Source organism: Ahaetulla prasina, chromosome 4, assembly GCF_028640845.1.
Source record: "Ahaetulla prasina isolate Xishuangbanna chromosome 4, ASM2864084v1, whole genome shotgun sequence".
Classification (NCBI taxonomy): domain Eukaryota; kingdom Metazoa; phylum Chordata; class Lepidosauria; order Squamata; family Colubridae; genus Ahaetulla; species Ahaetulla prasina.
The window spans coordinates 95,786,988-95,804,083 of NC_080542.1; the positions used below are offsets into that span (position 1 = coordinate 95,786,988).

At 36.9% G+C, this 17,096-nt stretch overlaps 1 protein-coding gene across 3 annotated transcripts in view; it reads left to right on the plus strand.

Moving 5' to 3' along the window:
* The window catches only part of NGLY1 (N-glycanase 1), a 35,703-nt gene extending 19,538 nt beyond the window's left edge, over nucleotides 1–16,165 (plus strand). For all 3 annotated transcript variants that reach the window (XM_058180212.1, XM_058180213.1, XM_058180211.1), the window contains 7 exons: nucleotides 10–131; nucleotides 1,367–1,512; nucleotides 1,721–1,831; nucleotides 6,917–7,081; nucleotides 7,947–8,132; nucleotides 11,900–12,077; nucleotides 15,478–16,165. In XM_058180212.1, coding sequence (XP_058036195.1) covers nucleotides 10–131; nucleotides 1,367–1,512; nucleotides 1,721–1,831; nucleotides 6,917–7,081; nucleotides 7,947–8,132; nucleotides 11,900–12,077; nucleotides 15,478–15,650 — 1,081 coding nt within the window. In that variant the 3' untranslated portion in view covers nucleotides 15,651–16,165. The remainder of the gene's footprint in view (nucleotides 1–9; nucleotides 132–1,366; nucleotides 1,513–1,720; nucleotides 1,832–6,916; nucleotides 7,082–7,946; nucleotides 8,133–11,899; nucleotides 12,078–15,477) is intronic.
* The last annotated feature ends 931 nt before the right edge of the window (nucleotides 16,166–17,096 follow it).

Consider the following 17,096-nt stretch of genomic DNA (forward strand, 5'->3'; position numbering starts at 1 on the left):
TGTTTCCAGATACAACAATCCTGAGAAACTCCTGGAAACTAGACAAGGGCGTTGTGGTGAATGGGCTAATTGCTTTACACTTTGTTGTAGAGCAGTAGGATTTGAAGCAAGATACATTTGGGATGCAACAGGTATAGCTGTTTTAGAATACCTTATATTAAAGCAAAATGTTCTATAGGCATTCTGAAATTGTTAATCAATAGTGCTGTACCAAGAACCATTTTAATGACTTCTAGTTTATAGTATTAATGCAATCCTATTTATCTAAATCCCACTGAGTTTCTATTTATAAACTGCTTCAGAATATACTGATGTAACCTCTTAAATTTTCATTTATGAGTACATTTATTATTACTAACACACACTTATTATCTTGACTAAGAGAGTTTCTGAAGTGAAAGAAGTTATTTTGGAGACAGAGGAAGATTCATAAATTTGGAATTGGGATAGTAAAAATAGCTTTTTCACCAAAAGATTAGACCTAAGAAGCAGATGGTTGGTCTATATTTGGTAAGCAATATGTGATAGTTAAGGGAGATGGGTAGGAATTGGGGATATCCAGGCTGAGACCTCATACACAGAATTTACTGAAAACATTTTTTAGCAAATTCTACCTCAGAGGTTTATTGTTGAGGTTGAAAAGCAGGAAGATTGAATTTTCTGAGCTTGGACAGACATACACACACACACACACACAAACACACACACACAAACACACACTGAGAAGTCTATAAACTGAGGTCTGAGGTGATATTTCTTTATATTCAGCTATTGAGGGGACTGTCAACTCCCCCACTATTAAAAGAACCAAAAAGGCATTCATATATGGTAGTTGGAACTCCAGCTTTGGAATCTTGGGAAGGTAGTACAAACAAAATAACAAGCTTTTATTTGCCATAACTGTTGTTTAGTCATTCTGTTTATTTAGATGTCTTTCATTCTTTTTGAACATCATCTACCTAAAACAAACTTAGCCAAACAAACCTATCAATTTAGCAAAAAATACAGTTTTATTAATTGTACCACATCCTGAAATCCTGAAATTAATGTATAGGGCAAGGAACAAAAAGAGGGAGAGAGGGAGGTCGAGAGAGAGATTACTACTAATCAATACCTTTATTTATGTATTTGTCTAATCTTTCTAAATAGTCTAAGTCAGGAATAACTACTACAATTAGACATGCTTTTTCTTTAAGTGATCTTGATAAAGCAATATGAGGAGAGTATATATTTAAATCAATAAGCAAATGAAATTTAAGTGAAGTGTAAAAAGAAAAAAATCTTTCTTTGAGGAGTTTAACATTCTAAATTTGAGAAGTTTCTTTTTTAATGCTCGCTGCTTCTATTGGGTTTTTTTTTTTCTCAGATCATGTATGGACTGAAGTTTATTCTATATCACAGCAAAGATGGCTTCATTGCGACTCTTGTGAAAATGTCTGCGATAAACCCCTTTTGTATGAGATTGGATGGGGGAAAAAATTGTCATATATCATTGCCTTTTCTAAAGAGGAGGTAGGTGAACAATGCTTACTGAATTAAACAGACTTCCAGTAGCTATAGCTATAGTACTGGTTCTGATAAAGTAGTCATATACCTGCAGAGCAAGGAGGATATCGTTTCTTCATTGGAATAATTCTAATCTTAGCATACTTGAAATTTAGTCTATTTTGTCTCTATAATGCTGTATAAGGTATTTTGTTTCATAATTTGTGTTTTACAGGTTGTTGATGTCACCTGGCGTTACTCTTGTAAACATGAAGAATTGCTTTCTAGAAGGACACAAGTCAGAGAAACTGTGTTACGAGAAACAATCAATAATCTTAACAAAATTGTATGTAGTTTTAACTAATCTGTTAAATTTACAGAAAAAATGAATTCAAACATGTCTTGAATCAAAGATTGAAAATGTAACCTGTAGCTGTTCAGTTAATTGAGAGGAGATAACAGACTTATCACTCTAGATATATGTGCTATTTCTGAATGAAAAATTAGTTGCATGTAAATTACAATCGATGGCAAGAAAAAAATTACACACCTCCCCATATAAGTGATAAACTGCTGCATAATTGAATATAGCACTCTTTGAAAAAAGTAAGAGGACCACATTGACTTGTAGCCTGTCGTGGCATACATTCTCCGTTACAAATTTTATTTCACAGAGTCATATTTTTATCTCTTTTCCTGCAAGTCCTTATCAAGGGCCTTGATTTTTCTCATGTAAATTTCCTGGATTTTTAGATTAGATTAGATTAGATTTATTGGATTTTTATACCGCCCTTCTCCCGAAGGACTCAGGGCGGTTCACAGCCAAAATAAAACAACAATAATATACACAATAAAACAATAGTTAAAAAACTTATTAGATATAAGGCCAAAATTAAAACCATTTAAAACCGTAAAAACCCCATAAAATTTATGTCAAATATTAAAAACTATTAAAATTTCTATGCCAGTCCTGCGCGAATAAATAGGTAAGTCTTCAACTCGCGACGGAAGGTCCGAAGGTCAAGCAGTTGACGAAGTCCTGGGGGGAGTTCATTCCAGAGGGTGGGAGCCCCCACAGAGAAGGCCCTTCCCCTGGGGGCCACCAGCCGACATTGCTTGGCGGACGGCACCCTGAGGAGTCCCTCTCTCTGCGAGCACACGAGTTGGTGGGAGGCATTTGGTAGCAGTAGGCGGTCCCATAAGTACCCCGGCCCTAAGCCATGGAGCGCTTTAAAGGTAGTAACCAAGACCTTGAAGTGCACCCGAAAGACCACAGGTTGCCAGTGCAGCCTGCGCAGGAGTGGTGTTACATGGGAGCCACAAGCGGCTCCCTCTATCACCCACGCAGCTGCATTCTGAACCAACTGGAGCCTCCGGGTGCTCTTCAAGGGGAGCCCCATGTAGAGAGCATTGCAGTAATCCAAGCGAGAGGTAACAAGAGCATGAGTGACCGTGCATAGGGCATCCCGGTCAAGGAAGGGGCGCAACTGGTGAATCAGTTTTTAAAGCTCTCCTGCCCCTGTGAAATTTTAGTTGGAGAAAGATACCTACTTAGCAGATTCTATTTGCCTATATGTGTTTCAGATTTATCCAATTTTGGCAGATATTGCAATTTTGGATTTATTTATATCTCTTTAAATCTCACTGGAGTCTGTGGTGTTTTCTGAAGATAATGGCTATTCTCTTTATTTCAAAGAATTGTCAGTAAAAAAAAAATTAGAGATAGCTTTCATGAAAATAACAATAGCAATAACCTATAGACTTATATACTGCTTCACAGTACTTTACAGCCCTTTCTAAGCAATTTGCAGAGTCAACATATTGCTCCCAACAACCTGGGTCCTCATAATAACTATTTCCTCCTCTCTGAAATGTTCAGTTATTAAACTTATGACAAATACTCTGTGTGTAGATAGAAGGCTCATGTGATTTAAATGATTCATCAATGATCTAATTTAGTACAGACTTTTCTGTTACAACTGAAATTGTGTAATGCTTAATAGGACAAAACACATGTCTTTAAGAATTCAAACTTTTTAACCAAACTTATCAAATATTGTCTTATTCACAACATTAATTCTTATATTCCAAGGACACACAGTCATATAGGTAATGATAGACTTAGGACAATTTGTTCAGTAATCATTCAAAGTTGCGGTGGTGCTGAACAAAGCGTCTGATGTTATCGCTGTTGCAGTGCCCTTGGTCACATGATCAAAATTTGGCACTTGGCACTTCAGGTTCTTCCCATCTACGCTTTTTCAGATCCGTGCACTTCAAGGCCCCTACTCCCTTAGCTAATCTTTGCTCTCTGCTTGCTCCCACTGCTAACTAAGCATGCCCTATGAGACATAGTTGCTCACCGCACAACGTTTTGCATGGCAATTTTCCCACAAGACCTGGTGAAGAAGGCGTCATGTGGTTAACAGCTGCTTCATGAAGAACCTTAATGAAGGCCAACTGGGATAGCGGAATGCAGGATATCTTGATGCCTTGGGATATAGAGCAACTAAAAGGGCAGAAATACAGGGAATAGGCAATTGTGGAGAGTTAACGGGGAGGCAGTCCCTGAGTTGGAGGAAACAAGACTGGAATGGCTTAGTTTGGCGAGGGTCCTTAACTAACTGTGAAATTTGCTTAACGATGGCATCGGTGAATGTCATGATTGCCATTCCTAAGACGTGCGGTCACGTGACACCACACTTTACAGCCACATCAGTCAATGACAGAAATTCAAGTCCCAATTGTAATTGTACAGAATAACGTTTTTGATCCATCCAACAACTTTTTAAATGTTTTTTTTTTCTTTTTAAAAAAGTTTTTTATTAGTAATTCAAATTAAAAACAATGGGCATGGTTTAACGCTTCTGATTTTAAATATTGTCGTCAAATTTAAGCTAATAAATGATATACTTCTTTATCTTTGTACAAATTTACATTACTTCTTAGATGTCAAGTATGTAGGTTAATTCCTCCTAAACAGCTACATCCATACTCAATATAATCATATCTCACATACAAGTTTAACATACATTGACATATCTATTTCTAGACATTCACTTTTTTTTTCTTCATTACAGTACAGAACAAATCTCACCAGAGAATTAAATTTTCAAATATCATAAATCCAATTTAATGTTAAAACTTTTTAAAACAATTAGATGTAATGGACTTTTGTGCTTTATAACCCCAACCATAACACTTATTCAGAAATACTGTAAATCCTTTATAATTCAATGGGAACTTACTTTTTAAATAGACATGCATAGAAATTCATCAGTACAGGTAGTCCTCAAGTTATGAATGTAATGGAGCCTGCATATTACATTTGTAACCAAGGATTTGTGGAAGTGAATTACATAACTTGACTGTGATCACTCCCTGCTTATCATCCATGCATTTGCTAATTGAATGTGTGGGTCATTAAGTGCATATGAGGTATCTCAGGGTGGGGAAGGCCATAGGGGCCTAGTGATGGAACAGACCACCCGCTTCAGACCACCCAGGGGTTCTCCTGAACCCCTGGGATACGTCACGCTTCCGTGGGTCTCCATAATTGTTCCCTTCATCCTGCTGTGCCAGGTTACTCACCTTGTGAAGATCTGTCTCCAGAAACTCCCATGGTTTCTTTGGCTGCTGGCAGACTTGGCATGAAGACTTGGGGGCAGCAAAATCCCTTGCTTTGAGCCTCCTATCGACTAGTGCTGAGACTGGGATGGTGCAAAAGGTGTTATGGAAGGCTTGAAGCAAGGGACTTCTCTGCCCCAGAGTCTCATTGTCTTGCTTCAAGCCTTCCATAGGCTTGTAAATGCTCTTTGCACTGAGACTGGAATGGTGTGAAAGGCATTTGCAAGCTGATGGGAGGCTTGAAGCAAGGTGATTTCGCTGCCTCAAAGTTGACTTGTCGACTTGCAAGTGCTGTTCGGCTGGATCTGGTACAGGCCTCAATTTGCAGGGAACAGAGGCCTAAATTACTTTAGTGTTAAGATCACGTGAAATCAGTAGCACAAGATTTCATGCTTCTGATGTCTTACTACAGTACTTAGGCCTCTGTACTCTACAATCCGAGGCCTGCACAAGATCCGGGGCAAAAGGCTTTGCAAAAGCTACTGATCTCATGTGATCTGTCACTATTTAGGTCTCTGTTTTCTGCAAATGCACCAAAACTGGCAAAGGAACTGATAGCTTGCTAGATCGTCACAAGGTAAATCCTGGCAGGGTGGGGTGAGGGAATAGGCAGGGTGACTGTTGCAGTGCCTCTGCCATCGTTCATAAGTGTGAATGATGGCTGTGGTGCTGTAACTTTGGGACTGGGTCATAAATACTGGGGGGTTGATAGGTCATAACTTTTAACGGTCACTAAGTGAACTGACGTAATTTGGGGATTACCTGTAATCCTGCTTGCAAAAGAATTAACTTAAAATCACAATTTGGACTGGGATTTCACTTAAAGTTGTTTCAGTCATATGTGGAGGCACTGTATGACCGGATTCAATTTTACAACTGTCTTTATAACAGTTCTTAAGTGAGGCAGTGCAGTCATTAAAAAAATCATGTAGTGATTAAGCAAATTACAGATTTGTTATGTAACTCCATTCTCCCAAGGGGCATTTTTGTCTGGAAATACATAACAGAAAATAGCCCAAAATGTTCCAAATGGCAGTCACATGACCATGGGATACTGCAACTGGTGTCAATGCAAGCAGGTTGTCAAGTGCCTGCAGGGAGGCGGGCAGGGAGAAGGTTGGTGGCAATCATAACTTCAAGGATAGATCATAAGTAGCTTTTTTAAGTAGCTGTAACTGAACAGTCTTCAAATTGTATTTATTATTAATAAATAAATATATTATTATTATATTATTATTAATAATAATAATATATAATATTATATTTAATAATAATTAAATATATATTATTAATATTATTAATAATATATTAATATTAATAAATATAATTAATTTATAAATACATTTATTTATTATTTAAATTTAAATTATTTATTATTTAAATTTCAGTCATATGTTGACAACTACACCTTTAAATGAAACTGTCAGTTTATCTGACTTTACATTACAGCATGATTTAAACCACTGTTAAAATTTTCCCCACTTTTTTTATCTTCCTATTTAACTTTGCTTTAATATTAATGCTAATTAAAATTAATTTTGTTATATCTTGTGTGTGAATAATTCAATAGATATAAATTTAATAAATAAATGTCATACAAATTGCAGCTGATATCTAAGATTATGTAAAATAACTAATTGCAGCTGATATCTAAGATTATGTAAAATAAATTATCATACATTATTTTTATATTATGATTTATTACAATGAAATTCAGATTCTAATCCTCAGTTTCCTGATAATATTTGCCTCTTGAGTACATAGGTATAAATTTCTGGTGTAATTTTATTGTCATTGATTCTAGAGGCAGGAAATATTGAGTGAGGGAAGAAAACACGAGCTCTTACAGAGACTCATCGTAGAGCTTGTTGAGTTTATTTCTCCAAAAACACCAAAGCCAGGAGAACTTGGTGGAAGAGTGTCTGGATCATTGGCTTGGAGAGTTGCCAGAGATGAAATTGCTTTAGAGGTATTTATAGCATCGAGTAGCAATTTTTAGAATTTTTAGCATAAGCCTAATTGTCACTTGTTGGTTTGGTGTGTATTCAAAGAAAAATATGCTTATATTTTGTTGGTTTTATTTAGTAACTAAAGGTTTGTCCTATTTATTTCAGACCAAAATTGTAATTCAGTTTTTTTTATTTGTTTTAGTCTCATCTAGAGTAAATTAGAATCAAAATTTCAACAGCAAATAGATCCTACTTGAACAAAGAAAAACAGACTTATTTTATTCTTTGATTGGATTCAACTTCCTATTAATGGAACAGTAAAATTTCAAGCAACTAAAATACAAAGCATTTTAAAAATAATATTAATTAGTATTAATAGTATTAATGTAAGTACTGTAAGTACAATCATGCTTTTAGGCATGTTAGCAAAGTGTGTGCTTCATCTGTTAATATCAACTAACTTAAACCTCATTTCCCAAATTAATATGCAAATCTAAATGTATTTGCCTTTCTGTTTTTACATTTTTAAAAATTTTGTAATGTACCAATCTAGTAAAAAAAACAAAAAACCCTTCTACCTGAGAAAGCCATACAGAATTTATTCCTTCTTCTGCTTCTCCATTTTGGCTTTCTTTTTGTATAATAAATAATAACATGATATAACATCTCATGTGTGGTTCATCTGAGGTTGCATTTACTTACTTTTAAGTACTGCCAAGTACTAGATGATTTTTACTGTATCCTGATACATAAAACCAAGAGGATGTACTTTCTTTTCGCATGACTGTATATTATATAAAATGTTTGTATCAGATACATATTATTTATTAGTGATGTTTCTAAAATGACAAGAAATTAACTTCAGTTTTGGGTTTGATTATTTAGACTAAAGAAGTAGTATTTATTCCAACTGTAAAAGAGAAAGCCTCCAAGCTTTTTCACCTCAACTATAATATAGTGGAAGATTGTTACACGCGGATATCAAATAATAATGAAAAAATAAATGGTTGGGAGAATGGTGTTTGGAAAGTGAACTCTTTATGGAGAAAGATTGAATCAGATTGGAAAATGGTAAGTAGAAAAAAACGTTATTCTAAAATAGGGCTGCACATGACTCCTATTTAAAAGGAAAAGGTGCTTGGCATGTGCATGCAGGGATGCTCATGTGACAGCAGTTGGCAACTCCTTAGAACAGTTGAATCTTTTCTGGGTATCTATTGGATATCTTCTGCAGCTGCAGTAAGACTTTACTAAATAAACATTTGTTTTGACAAGTTGTTGATAAGGATGCTCCAAAGCACTTTTATGTCTTCAAGTCCAAAGCACTGTATGCCTTAATGTAAAACATTTCTTTATCAATATAGCTTCCATGACTTTACTCTGAAAGAACTGGTATAACTATTACTCCTGTTAGAAGTTTGGCTACCTAGAGTATTATTTATTTAATTCTAGAGTGAGGATATTTATCTTACATCTATATTATTCAACATAAGAACTATGCAAAATTTTCTTACACTAAATTTTACTTAATCATGAGCAAAGAATAAAGCACATCAGTCTTTATACATTTAAGATTCGACCTGTTTTCAGTTTTGTGAAGAAATTAAATAGTTGACATATCCAAATACAACATAAAAAGAGGACTGGTAGATTAAACATGAATCAAGTATTTTCAATAGTCACCATAAGTACCAGTTGCAAAAGATAATTGAAATGGACAGCCTGACATTCTAACATTTGTCTGTATATATACACTCCATTCAGTTTAGAAAGTGATACAGGTAGTCCTTGTTAGTGACTGCGTAATTCAGCAACTGTTTGAAGTTGTGACAATACTGAAAAAAACTTTATAAGCAGTGCTATCATTTATAACCCTTGCAACATTCCTCAGACATGTGATCGCTATTACATGATAGCAATGTAATAACTACAGTCAATAGATGTTGTTTTAAACTTGACCTTCCTCACAGAGTAGAGAAAATGGAAAGGAAAGGATTACTTATTTTCTTTTGGGCCCAAAATAAGCACTCAGGCTTTTTTTTTTTTATCACAAGGCTTGGCCTGGCTGTACGTCCTGCCTCCCCATGCTTATACAAGAGGCGATGACGGTGCAGAGGCCGACTACAGCAGGAGAGAGAGAGGCAGGCATTGGCCTGCGTGCCTTGGATCAGCTGCAGGCCCCCATGGAGAGCATGTCTGGTGCCATCGCCATGAGGTGGGGTGAGAGACTGAGAGAACAATCTGATCAAACCTCTGGGTCTGTGTGTGAGTGTGAAAGAGAGAGAGATCACACTGCTGCCAGCCCTGGTATATCTCTCTGAGGTTGGATCGGATCTCTCTCTCTCTCTCCATCTCTCTCTCTCTCTCTCTCTCTCTCTCTCTCTCACACACACACACACACACACACACACACACGTTGGATTGCGTTCTCTCTCTCGCTTTCCGGCCCTCCCTTTCTCTCTCCCTCTGGTGGTGATGGGCTTCAGTGCCTGACCGATGGGATGCTTCTCACTCAGCCGCTCTCCCTCTTTCTTCTCCTGCGTCTGCTCTTCCTTCAGACAAAAGCTGCGCTTTTCATCTGTGGGCAGCACAGTGCTCAGTATTTACAATGGCGGGGCTTGGGGGATGGTCAATCCCCATTTGTGGTGGAATGTAATTTCCCCCCCAACCAGACCAGACCAGTCTGGTGGGGGTGGGATGGAAAACTAAGTGATGCTGAAAGTGTGGTGTTCAAGCTCTTCAGCTGCCCCGCACTGGCTTACCAGTGCGGGGCAGGGATGTTGATAGCCCTGCAGCCAGGCCATCAACATCTTAACAACTGCCTCCTCTTGCAGCGGCTCCAGCAGCCCCATCTAGGACCTCATATGCATTGCTCAGCCTCCTCTGTTGAGGCAGCAAGCAAGGAGAAATGGTCCAGCAGCTACACTGGCTCCTTGACAGGTTTCTGAAGCTGCTGCTGGGAAGCCAGGCAGTTGTCAGGATGTTAATGGCCTGGCTGCGAGACCTCAGGTAAGCCAGTACGGGGTGGTGGTGGTATCTCTGCACCCCCCTGCCTCGTTTCATCCTCCACCCCCATCACCTCATTTCGTCCTCCACTCCTACCATCCCTGCCCTAGCTTGATTTTTACAGCTGTGCCTCACCCTATCTTGTTCAACCAGGTGGTGTGCATAGCTTAACTAGGCCTTATTTTGGGGGTAAGGCTTATTTTAAGTGCAGGCATGAAAATCTAGCTAGGCTTGTTTTCAGGGTAGGTTGTATTTTCAGGGAAACACGGTAGCAAGTAAACAGGCACATAATGGGGAATATATGGGGCTATCTGTGTAGCATGTTAGTGACAGCTAGTCCATCCCATTTGATGTGTATTTCCCATTGTATACCTGTTTATTGTCTTGTAATCTCTCCCTGCTCAATGCAAAATACAGATATGAATTTACTTATTGCAAATGCTTATCTCAACATCAGGATGAGGATTCCCAAGTGTGGAGAAGTGGTAGTAGATCCAAAAAAGACAGAAAATGTGTTTTCAGCATTCTAAAGAGAAGGGGGAATGAGAAAAAGAAATCATAGGGAGATTATGTGATTTCCCTCTTAATGACAACTTGACTTAGCAACAGACCTTCTAGTCCCAACTGTAGCTAATAAGTAAGGATTACCACATCTGGTACAGAGACCTTTGATCAACTGTGCTACATCTAGTTCAGCTGTGCAGCTCCAGATATGTAAGATTCTTATTTAAAGTTGATAGAAGCAAACCCTATTTTCAAAGCAAGGGACTAAACCAGTGGTAGTCAACCTGGTCCCTACCGCCTACTAGTGAGCGTTTCAGCTTTCATGGTGGGCAGTAGGGGTTTTGTCCGATACTGAATTATTTTCCTTTTTTTTAATTTAATTGACTTTTTTAAAAAAAATTCATAGCATTATTTAAAAACATTTTCATTAGGTTTTCATAAAATTCCCTGTGAAAATTTAAATTTCTGAAAATATACTATTTGTATCGCCCACGCGTAAGTTTAGTTCACGTTACGTAAGTGAAGCTAAATGGCGCGACAGTGCGACCACAAACAAAAGAGCCTCGTCCCAGAATAGCTCGCGCATCTCCTCCCACACCACCCAGCTGTAACAGACAAGCAGAGCTGGTAGCCGGCGCCCCCCTCCAAAAAAAACCCCCAATCTACGATGCGCAAGAGGCATGCACAGATGACGATACACGGCGCATTACTGTGGAACTGGTGGGCGGTTAGAAAATTCTACTACTAACAGAGATACAAAAGTGGGCAGTAGGTATAAAAAGGTTGACTATCCCTGGACTAAACTATCACCTTTTGATAGTTTGAAATTGAATATATTTTGGCACATATCTGCCTCATTGCTGTATGTCAGAATCAGATAGGTTTTTAATATCTGTAATTTTATTTTCTTACGTAAAATATTATTTGGTAAAGCACAAAACCTTTAAATAGTCTATAAAACTATCTGCATGTGAATTTTATTGTAAAACCATAAGAAAACATGTGAATTCTACTAAGTTATATATAGAATTCTTTTTAGAAGTTATTTTTAATAGGATGAATGCTCAGCATGTATTAGGAAATAAACTGCAGATAACTTAGTAGTCTATATGACTAAATATACTAAGGTTTGCACTTTTAAGAAGCAACTAATATTTCACTGGTATCACTGAAACAATTATGCAGTAAGTTGAGTGTAATATCACAATATTAATGTGATATTGAGTGCAAATAGGTGGCATGTGCAAATAGGTGGCAATATAATCTAATAAATAAATAAGTATTGCAATTCAGTGGTTAATATTCACACTTTTTGTCAATCTAACTAGGTTTATTTAGCTCGAAAGGAAGGCTTCTCATCTGGCTACATCTGTTGGAAGTTTGAATGTGGTTCTGTTGGTCTGAAAATAGACAACATTTCAGTTAGAACAACCAACCAAACATTTGAGAGTGGAAGAGTAAAGTGGACACTGCACTCTGGAAGCATTACAGTTGATGTTAATGGAGGTATATATAATATTTAATAACTATATACAGCCAGCGCAAAAATATTAAAAATATTATATTAAAAATTAAGATTTTGATGGTAATATAGTGTATCCAATGCTAACAATACATCATGTTTATCAATTTTTAGTAAAACACAAAACAAGTAAAACACAAACAAATGTGTCTTTTTTCAGAATGGTATGAGAAGAATTAAGCTAACAAATCAGAGACTAAAACTTCAAATTTTTGTGGTTTATATTGCAACTCTTAACAATATTATTTAGAATGTATCACTAGTTGTGAATCTGATTCCAACCTATAGCTGGATTCTCATATATTTCATAAATATTTGAATATAGTGGAATTTAATTCTATAACCAAAGGATTGTGTTGCTATCCTGAGAGTTACATGTTACAAATAAATGTAAATAATTCTGCATTTGTTTGAAATATATTTGTCTCAAAAATTATTATTTAGTCAGCATTGGTAGTCCTTGACTCACAATAATAATGGAACCTGCCCATTATGGTCAAAAGTTGGAATTGCCTCATTAATGACCCTCATCCCAGCTCTGCGGATGTAATCATAAAATGTATGCATGGGTTGTTAAGCAGAGCACAGGTGCCATGGGTATTCTGGGAGATCTAGTGCAGGCCCTGCCTGAAACTTCCCAACGCCGCCACCACTCCCTGAACACCTGTGCTCTACTTTTTCCCCTCAGGATCTCACATGCTCCTCCCCAAATCTGTCACCTATTGCTTACCCATTGCTCACTTACCTTTTATCATAGCTCTCCATTTGCACATTCCATAGATCACATTAACAATGAGAACAAGCTGCCCCATCTTTGGCATCCCTAGACTGTGGCCCAAAATCAAGTGCTATTTTAGAGTGCTTTAAAATGTTGCTCACTTCTAGAATAGAGGAATGTGTCCTAAAAAATAAAGCAGCTTGTTTTTCTTCACTAGTGCTTCTTAGTTGTATGCACATCACACAACAACCTTTGAGTGAGAAGCATTGGAGGACAACGCTGGACGTTGTTACCTTTGCTGGTTCTGCTGCTGTCTTTTGTCCTGGGAATGACAGTGGTGGAACTGACAAAGGCAACTGCACATATCTCTTCTTTGCCAACGCTTCTTGCTTGCTCACATGCCTGCTGTGCAATTGTCTGTCTGTCTGTCTAATGAGAAGCATTGGGAAAAGATTACAAAGGGATAAAAAAATAGGCTACATGCTGCGAAAATGGAAATAAAGATAGGAGAACTTTGTCCCAATGTCGCTTTCCTGCAGGTTCTAGCCTCTCATGCCCAAATAAAAATGAAAGAATTTGACCAAAAAAGTTGACTTTCCCAGAGCTTCTAGCATGCCGAGTCTAGAAAGAAAGGCATTGCAGAAGAGAGGCTGTTCCATTCCTAGGCCATGCTGCTGAGCTGCATTGCTAGATAGCCTCTCTGGCCTGCTCCAAAAAGGGTGCTTGCTCTGGATCAGGTGGCTTAGGGATGGAACACTGTTGTTCTTCCCCAGTGCAATCTGTGGAGATTCCAGAAGGAAATCTATTATAAAAGATAAGTGAGCAATTTGTGATGGAACTGAGCAAGTGTGTAAGAAACCCAGAAGCAGGTCTAGTCCTTGTGGGCACCCAGTGGGTGAGATAAGAGCGAAAAAGGTGTAGGGTGCTGCAGAATCTCTGTGGTCATAAGAATAGCAAAATGCTACTCTATACAGGTAGTCCTTGACTTATACCAGTTCATTTAATGACCATTCAAAGTTATGATGACACTGAAAAACGTGATTTACAACTGTTTTTCACACAACCACTCCAGTATCCCCCTGGTCATGTGACCAAAATTCACTCATATTTGGCAATTGACTCATATTTATGTTTGCAGTCTCCTGGGGGTGGGGTCGCATGGTCACCTTTTGTGGCTCTACAAAATCAATCAGGAAGCCAATTCACTTAACAACCATGTTACTAATTTAACAACTGTAGTGATTCATTTAACAAGTATTTCCAAGTACAGATAATCCCTGAGGTACGACAGTTCAGTTAGTGACCATTTGAAGTTATGGTCTAGCCCCACTCAAATACTTACAACCTCGTCTTGAAGTTACAAATGTTGCAGCACCACAGCCGTCATTTACACTTACAAACGATGGCAGAGGCATTGCAATATTTACTCTGCCTATCCCCCACCCCTCCGCTGGGTCTCCACAGCCATTGAGTCTGTGGAGATTCACTTGTGATGATCTAGCAAGCCATCAGTTCCTTTGCCTGCTTTTGTGCATTTGCAGAAAACAGGTCTAAAGTAGTGAGAGATTATTTGCTCTGATTTCACTACTGATTTTGCGTGATCTTGTATTCACTTCTCTGTGAACTGAGGCCTATACCAGATCCAGCTGAAGAGCACTTGTAAACCGATGAGACTTTGGGGCAATGAAATCAAAGCCTCGAAGTCTCCCATTGGCTTGCAAACCTTTTCACACTGAGACTGCATGCGGATAAAGAAATTGTGGCAGATAGGAGACAGATCTCCAAAAGCTATGTGATCCGGCGCAGAAGGATGGGGGAGAGAGTAATTGTGGGGAGCCCAGGGAATGGAACATGAAGTATCCCAGGGGGTCGGGACAGGCCTTGGGTGGTCTGAAGCAGGTGGCCTACAGCCCCCATGGATTTTCCCACCCTGAGATACCTCATGTGCACTTAATGACTTGCAAATTAGATTAGCAAATGCATAGGCCAAAGCATGGAGTGATTGCGGTCAAGTTATGCAATTCACTCCTACGAACCCTTGGGTTACGAATGTAATTGGCAAGCTCCATTATATTCGTAACTCGACGACTACCTGTAGTGCCTGTAAAAGAGAATTTCTTTCTCTGAACTTTCTTTGACCCTCTTCTCCCCATTTGAAACCTTTCTCTTTAATTAATTGTACAAAAACTTAGAAATTGCTAGGGACATTCTGTAACATTTTTCTGGTTTTCATGAATTTTTTCCTCAAATCTTTTTTATTAATGTCCATTAGTGCAACTTGATCCTCTTTAAGGATGTATGTTTTGCATTTTCTAAGTTACTTCCTGCTATGGAGACTATGGCAACTAGTTAAACTCATTTTCTGAAACAGTATTACCATACACATGTCAGTTTCCAAATACGAATAATGTACATCAGATGTAATATATGTACTACAGAGTCAAAAAAAGAATGTAGAAAAGAGAATGCACAAGCCTTTTTAAATACATGAGAAGATAGTAAACTGATATGTATTCTCTTGCCTGTTCTACGTAAGCAAATTCTGAAAATGATTTAAACAATTACTATTGTATAATAAATAATTTACAGAGCTTATCAATGTGTGTGTCTCTCTGTGTGTGTAATTACAATTCTTTTAACAGGCTTTTTTTGTTTCCATTTCATAGATAAAAGACTTCGTTTTTATCCTGATATTTCCAATACAACAAATGTTATGTTAGAAGCTGAACTAAGTGGCGGAGATGGCAATATTGCATGGCAACATGCACAGCTATTTAGACAAAGTTTAAAAGAGATTGAAGATTGTTTCGAGATAATTATAACATTGACTGAATTCTGAATATTAAATATTCTGATGAAACAACAACTTCCATGCAAAATATTTTAGAAGTAAATGAATAGAATAAAAAACACCTCAAGATTCATATTTTATTACTGTTGAAAACAATCTAAAAACACTAATGTGAAATGCAGTAAAATTCTATATTACTTTTGTTTTCTTGAAAATAATGAAAAAAATATATCACGGAAAAAGGATATGATTTTTTTTTATTAATTTGGAAAGCAATTCTCTGAATACCTATACAGAGGGAAACAGTTGAGTTAGATGCTAAATAATCATGCATGGCATCTCCTGCATATTCTTTCAGTTTTAAAATACAGGTTAAATTTTTTTAATCTATAAAAGAAGTTTTTTAAAAAATTGAATGAAGATTTTAGTGTCTTAAATCTGGGTTCTGGAATGTCATTTTTTAAAAAACACTTGTGTCATATTTTAATATTTTTGTTTACCTGTAATTTTATAGTAGACAATCTATTGCATTCACAATATTAAAGTAAACTAATAGAAGTATAGTACTACTGCTTCTTGTAATTTTTAATTTACTTAAACTTTAGTTTTTAAAAATGAAATTTTGATAAAAGATAATTTTGATGATTTCTAATTATTCCAAATTTGGTATAGATTCTGATAGAGAAAAATATTAAATACATTAATTATGTTCCTAAAATTTGGACTATTCTAATATAAAGATATACATTACTTAAAAGTGTAGAGCTTTGATAAACTATCTAATTTGAATTAGCATGTTATAATGTATAAATTTGGATTGACTCACATTTTTATATAAAATTGCTTCTTTGCTACAGTTATTCAAGACCATCTTATGTTAGTTTATGCAAGAGAATCAATCTTCAACCTGTTCCAGCCACCAAATATTTGTTTATTTAATTCTTTTGCACCACCTGACTCTTAGTAAATGGTACTGAGTGAGATAAATATAAACTGTAAAACTACAAACAAAAACAAACCTAAGATCTATCTTTATTTCATCTATTGTTTCTTCTCCTGCTGTCTGATGCTTTGGAAATATGTTGATCCCCTCTTTATGGCCTCTTCAAATACTGGAATGCTGCTATCATGTCCTTCTTTTCTCTAGACAGGCTATACCCAATTCCTGTAACTGTTCTTCATATGTTTTTGTCTCCAGGCTCTTAATCATCTTAAGTTGCCCTTCTTTGCATTTTTTTTATGTCTCAACATCTTTTTTGTAATGTGGTGACCAAAACTGGATGCAGTATTTGAGGTGTGGCCTTACTAAGGTTTTATAAAGTGGCATTAATACTTCACATGATTTTGATTCTGTGCCTCTGTTGATACAACCAAGGATTGTATGAACTGATGCACACCTGCTGTTTCATGTTTTAAGTGATCGACTAAGTGTAAAATCTTGCTTTTCTCCACATTAAATTTCATTTTATTGGTTAGGGCTCAGTGTTCAAGTTT